This window comes from Falco naumanni, chromosome 3 (genome assembly GCF_017639655.2).
Source record: "Falco naumanni isolate bFalNau1 chromosome 3, bFalNau1.pat, whole genome shotgun sequence".
Classification (NCBI taxonomy): domain Eukaryota; kingdom Metazoa; phylum Chordata; class Aves; order Falconiformes; family Falconidae; genus Falco; species Falco naumanni.
The window spans coordinates 51,124,209-51,130,650 of NC_054056.1; the positions used below are offsets into that span (position 1 = coordinate 51,124,209).

The 6,442-nt window shown below is 41.2% G+C and overlaps 1 protein-coding gene across 1 annotated transcript; it reads left to right on the top strand.

Annotated features, from left to right (window-relative positions):
* Positions 1-416: 416 nt before the first annotated feature.
* On the top strand, positions 417-6,193 carry LOC121085651 (interferon alpha-inducible protein 6-like). The gene is made up of 4 exons (XM_040588525.1): positions 417-521; positions 2,008-2,226; positions 4,958-5,104; positions 5,971-6,193. Exons 2-4 carry the CDS (start codon positions 2,079-2,081, stop codon positions 5,997-5,999), a joined length of 324 nt encoding a protein of 107 aa, XP_040444459.1. The 5' UTR covers positions 417-521; positions 2,008-2,078; the 3' UTR covers positions 6,000-6,193.
* The last annotated feature ends 249 nt before the right edge of the window (positions 6,194-6,442 follow it).

Here is a 6,442-nt window from a genome sequence, read left to right on the forward strand (position 1 = left end):
AGCGGTGCACCTAGAGCATTGCTCAGGCAGGGACTGAAGACCCACGGGAGGCTGGCCAGGGTGGTTAAGACCTAATAGCAGACTCAGCCCTGACACAGGTACAAGAGATTGACCTTGTTTTCTTTCATTTTCATAAAAGAGATTGTCCCAGATTTTCATAAGAAGCTGAAAAGAGGTAAAAGCAAACCCATTCCAGGTCAGAACTTCCCCATAACTTACATTTGCCACACCACTTACAGTGACAAGAGTGTATGGGTAGGCAGAACTCAGCTGGTTTTAGCAGTGTCATCTGTGCCTGCTCACATGTTCCTCATGCAACTCGCTGCAGCCACTTAGCAGATTTTAGGGCCACCCCCTTGCTGACTCAGGCCCATGGCACACTTGTAAACAGAGGCTTTCCTTGAATGCCTTTGGTGGTTTCCCTCTCCTCATTACTCTGAGTTTTTTCACCTTGTTTTTGTGAGACTATCAACTTCTCCTGTCCCTGCCGCTGTCTCTACCAATCATGAATCGCCTTTGAGGTACTTCGCTTGCAATAAAACTTTTATTTTATCTAATTTTAAATATTGTTAGTTAAGCAACTTTGTGTGTATTCATTATGAATTATGTTTTAGGATTGAGTAAAAGGTCATCACATATAGTCTCTGCAACTTTGTGAAGCCTTCATTCCCTGTGACTTTGCCAGACTTTATCATCATTTCCTGATGGGCTGTTTGGAATATTAAATAAATGACATTAATAAGCACCAAAAGTTTTTAGCGTAGCAGTTTTAAAAGAAGGTTCTGTAGCAATATGTACAAAGGAAGTGGCATTTGAGGGGTTATCATCACTTTGAAGAGGGCCTGTAGCACTAAATGTCCTATTCTTAGATGAAATTTTACTTGTATTTAAGCTGCAACATTACATATTTTGTAATATTAAGTAGTAATTCAAAATGGTAAATGAGAGACCTGAGAAATTATTGAGATAAAGATGCATCGTAATTACAGAAGCCCCGATGCAAGCAGAGTAGAAAAAAAAATAACAGACATTGGAATTAAAGAAAAGTAACATATTTGAATTAAAGAAAAACTGAACCAAAAAAAAGTTTAAAAAGCAGTGCTGCTCAGGGGTACATGGGCAGACATCACACTGCTCAGATAAATAACACATCTAAGAGAGGAACAGACTTTGTATCCTTTGCTCTATAACCCACCATGTACAAGCTATAGGTACTATACAACTGTGAAAATACTCTATTTTTATTCTGTATATTTCCACTTTGAAAGCCATCCCTGTGGTAGTGTGACCTGATCAGATTTCCCTCTGTACCTAAGGGAGGAGGTCCACGGATTTTTAAACAGCCTTATTTAAACTACTGGCTAAGAAAAGTCGTGATAAAGGAGTGTGTGCCATTTGCAAAGGCCTGTTCATTGAAGATGGGGGCCCTGCTTTAACAGGATTTGCATGAGGAAGAAGAAAACATCTGTGTCAATCTGCTTGTATGATCCAAGGTCCCCTAGCAGTTCCTTCCATAAAGAAATTAATTTAAAACATCCATTTTTAATTGAGTTCTGATTTCTAGCTCTCTGTAAACCTTTTTTTTTTTTTTTTTTTTTTGAGGGGTAGCTGTACTACAGCTGAATTCTGGGTGCTATAACCAACTCAAGTTGCAGTTTCCACATGAGCATCACTTTATTGCCTTTTTGTCTATTGTCTTTACTCAGAGTTGTATTAATTTGTAAAAGAAGGGGCTATCTCCTACGAGTAACATTCAATACAATAGAGTGCAATGCAAAAGAATGCAGAAGCAAAGTTCTCAGCCACATCAGTTGCTAATGAATGATTCTTACACTACTAATTTGTTTTAGTATCATAAGAGGAAATTAGCTGGTTTGCCTAAATTTCACCCTGACAACAGCAACAAAAAGGCATGTCTATAAATTCCAGTTTCGTTTCCCAGGAGAGGCTAAGTTTTGGTTTCTTTTCTTTCTGTTTGCGATAGCAGTTTCATTTCTTTGTTGCTAGCTGGGCAGTGTATAAAAAGGTTGGCTGAGCCTCACAGTGCTTCACTGGATTCCACACCATCAGAAAGAGAGATGTCTGACAAAAATGTCCAGAATGCTGGTTTCACTTCCTCTGGGATCTCACGAGGATCGCTTGCTTCATCGATGATGTCCCAAGAAGCAAGAACATCGGGGGGAGGTGTGCATTCTGGAGGTCCTACTGCTACTCTCCAAGGAATGGGTATGAGCAATTTTGTGTGTATGTGGTTTTGTGGTTTAGTGCATAGAGCCAAACAACTTTTTTTTCCTTGAAAACAAGCTCACCAAGTAATCTCTTCTCTCCTATATTCCTGTATTTCACTGAAGACAAAATATTTCTTTATTTAACTGCATGTTATGAGTGGGATACTATTAAGGGTGTTTTCTGTGTATGTACATATGCATGAATGTACACATACATATGTGGTATTCATGAGATTCTGGACAATGTTTATTTGAAGTTTGTGCTCTCTCTCCATTCTGCTAGGAATCATCAATAATATGGAAAGTCATGGTAGCAATAAGCAGTGATACACTTATGCAAGAACATGATCTGCGTACCTACATTTCATATAAATTATCCGATTTCCCTTGCTCTTTACTCACGCACATCCATACAGGGAGAAACCATAAAACCTTATGCAAACATTATAGCAGAGGGAAATTAGCTGCAGTCCAAGACCTGAATTCATGAAGGGAATATTTACACATCCTTGACAGCACGTATCAAAGTACTAAAATTAGGCATAGCTGGCTTTCACATGAACTAACCTTGCAGCTTGCTTTTCTGTTGCATGCACAGACCTGACAGCCGTAAGCAGCTTGGCAGTTGTTTAACCCCAGATTCCATGGGATTCCTGCACAAGGTGTGCTCCCTACCAGTCTTGTCCATGTGACCTGATTCAGCAGGTACCCTCTAAGCAGACGTAACTCCACAGAAGTCAGTGCCCCATGTAATCCCGTTTTACCCAGCAGCACAGTAGTTAGCTCGCTGACCTTGGATAAAGGCTTCAAAACCCTTTCTGCCTTGGAGTCTTGCACTCACATCTCCCACGTGTCAGGGGTGTGCTGACCAGCAGACTGGTTATAGGTGGGGATCTCTGCCATACTGGTCAGCTGCTGGTCCACTCCTTTTGTAGTAAGCAGCTAGGAGTCTACTAAAGGATGGAGCTGGCCCTGACTCTGCCAGCCATAAAACGGGTGGTTGGCCAAGGGAGCTGGCCAGGGTCCAGATTCGGGGCATCTTTTAATAGTAAAAAATGTGATAATTTTGATTGAGAGGAAGTAAGGGGTTTTTAAAGATACAATGTGCATTCCTGCCAATATTATTTGTAGCGTGAGGCTCTCTAGACAATGAGGGAATAAGTGACATAAGGGTCATTTAGAGAGATACTGCATGTGACTCCTGTGAGGCACTTTTTAATTTTCACTCTGTGTGATCTGATCAGTGATTTTAGGTTACTGAATATGGTGTTATTGAATATTCAATAGCAAAGAACTTAAGGGATGCTAACAGCAGAGAGGCAGAATATGGGAGAGTGAGGAGAGGAAGAGGACCAAGAGAGCAGCAAGAGCTGCCCTCAGGCACCATGCTGCATTAGCAGCAGAAATTCTGGTACACAGAAGATGTCAATTACTTAATCTAACCATACATTGGAGCAGAGCCTTGCCTTCTGTTACAGAGAAGGGTGGCACAGCAGTACCCAGCATACCCATAACCACTGGCAAACCCTTCAGTGGTGATGCCCTACAGACAGCAGTAAGTTGCAGTTTCTAAATGAAAAGACTGAAGACTTGTATCCCTCCCAGTGCTGAGAAACTTTAGGAGAGAGAGAAGCAAAGTAAATGTTTAGCAATACCTAGTTTTATTCTTGCAATGCCTGTGCCAACTATGGGCTTTCATGAATACAACCATTTTGGTGCAGAAGTATCTGCACAACTCAAGGAAACCTTAGCCATGCCTACAGGAGATACTCCAAAAGAGTTTTTATCTATGTGAAAAATGCTAGCTCTGTAACATTGCCAAGACAGGTGTGAGCCTTGGCTCCCTGTAGCAAGAGAGCTTGCCACACATTCTTTGCCTGATTGAGAGCTAAAAGGGCCTGATTTCATTTCCGCAGGTGCTCACTGAAATCTCTCGTTCCTCAAACACATCTTCTTAACCTTTTCATTCAGACTGTAACCCTTCCTCCCCCCAGAACAAACACACTTGAAGGAGCATCTGATTCTGCAGCAGGGCATGAGTATTGTTCAGTATCACTTTACAGAAGATGTTATAACAAGCTCATCACCAAAATATTTGAGCATCCTCCAGGAATGCTTTAAGCATTATCACTAACATTTGTCATCACTAGTGCTTTAGTCCTCTCCCAGGAGAAGAGTTTGCAATGGAATACTTTGCTTGGGGTTTATTTATACAGGGATGGAGATATACATAGATGTTAGCCACTGGCTACTACAGCTTTCTGTGTTTGAATTTTACAGGTATCTATTGTGTGTAGGTTTATGCTATGGCAAAGTGAAGTGAAAGGAACATATCCGTCACCTGGAACAGTAAGTGGTGAGGTCTGCAACAATGCTTAGTTCCTGTAGGAGTTTGTACCACAGTCCTCAGGCAGCTGATCAGAAAACTGTGATTTCAGCAAAGACTAACTGTACTGAAACTGTTTTGGAGATCCAGATTTATCAAAAATAGTCTGTGCAAGAGTCGTAGATCTTCTTTATGTTCTGGAAACATCCACGAAACACTGCATATGTCCTTTCCCCAAGGTGGCACCTAAAGAGCGGTATACTGATGGAACAAGTAAAGTAATCAGCAGTCTCCTTGCCTTTTGATACATTTGCTAGCCTTGATTTTCTTTAAAACACAGTAGTTTATAGTTATCCCTTAAGGTTCCTTCCAGTCAGTAACATTTCCTTTGTAACTGTTCTAGGTGCCAGAGGCTCAACCCATTCATCAGGTTTTACTAGCAGTGGAATCTCCAGTGGATCCCAGGCCTCCCAGATGATGTCCCAGGAGGCCAGATCTCATGGCGGTGGAACTCCCAGGGGTGGTACCACTTCCACTGTTCAGTCCGTCTGTAAGTGAGAGTCCTCCTGATAAGAGGGATTAACGGATGACTTCTGAGAAGTCAGCAGTATTTCAGCTCAAGATTACATTTACTAGATGAAGGGATGTAAGTAAGAGAATTGGCTGCATTGTACTTGAAGCAACATTTCTCCTGTTTGTTGCTTTATACTTGGTGGGAAGCTAAAGCTAGGTAATTTGTAGAAATAACTACGCCACAAAGTTGCAAAGATATGAGTGGATAGCAGACAGAAATCTGAAACGCACTGACAGACAAAAGGCCAATGGAAGTTTAGGTTATGCTTTCATCAGCACACCAGTGACAGTTCATTAATTTTTTTCTTTAAATTCAAATTCAGGACCAAACCAACTGCTTTATGTTTGAACACATAAAACATATTAAGTAGGAAGAAACAGTGAAACATGAGAATGGAGTTTTCAGACTGATAGACAGGGATCATGGCTCCACTTCTTGTGGTCTTTTAGAATAGCTTAGCTTTCTTTCCTTTAAAGGAAATTCTTGAGTCAAAAGCAGAGGCATCTACCTGCAAATACCAGCTCAAAGCAGAGAACACCACAAGTTTTCCTCATCACCCTCCCAAGTCAATGCAACCCACACCTAGATAAAACAAACCAAGGTATGAGGAAGCCTAGTCTATACCTGAATGCATCAGCAGCAAGGATCCTACAGGGTTTGGAAGAGAATTCGTGACAGGATTGACGTTCTTAATTTCAAAAAGTGCCTTTCAACGTGTAACACAGAACTTTGATCTCTGACCTGAGGAAGTTTGTAACGAATGCTCAAGTATTCTGTATGTTTCTCTGTAATGCAACTTTGCTTTAAGTTGTTCTCACACGTTTCTTTGTATTTGTCCTTAGCAATGGGTGGCAAAGGAGGAAGGCACTGAATAGAAGAAAAACATCAATCCAGAAGCAAGCTCTGCAAGCAGTTCATCCTTTACTGACAGAGTCATTTGACAGCTTTTCCCCTTCTTTGCTCTCCCTGTCACTGACATGAAAGGCAAAGTCTTTTTCACATGCACAACTAAAGTTTATGTTAAACTGATGTATTCTTGCATTAAATAAATGGGGGCAGGGACAAGGAGCAGTTTCTTCCTTGATTAAACATTCTCTGTAGCACAGGCACACACGAACACAAGCTGATAAACGGAAGGTACTTTGGACTGCAAAAGTGTCTTATAAAAATGCTGGATTTAGCAACACTAGACTCTCCAGTTACAGGTAGCTTGCTTTATTTATTTTACAAGGAGTGATCACAGCGCAAAAGTCACCCTGTTGTGAGAGAGAAGCATAGTAACACTGGTAAGGGGCATCCAGCAGTTCCCTTTGC

What these genes read in the sequence shown, in the direction of transcription:
- LOC121085651 (XM_040588525.1), top strand. Translation starts at nt 2,079, where the DNA reads ATGTCTGACAAAAATGTCCAGAATGCTGGTTTCACTTCCTCTGGGATC. An exon ending in TGCTACTCTCCAAGGAATGG is followed by an intron (nt 2,227 to 4,957) that starts GTATGAGCAATT and finishes TAACTGTTCTAG; the next exon opens with GTGCCAGAGGCTCAACCCAT. An exon ending in TTCCACTGTTCAGTCCGTCT is followed by an intron (nt 5,105 to 5,970) that starts GTAAGTGAGAGT and finishes ATTTGTCCTTAG; the next exon opens with CAATGGGTGGCAAAGGAGGA.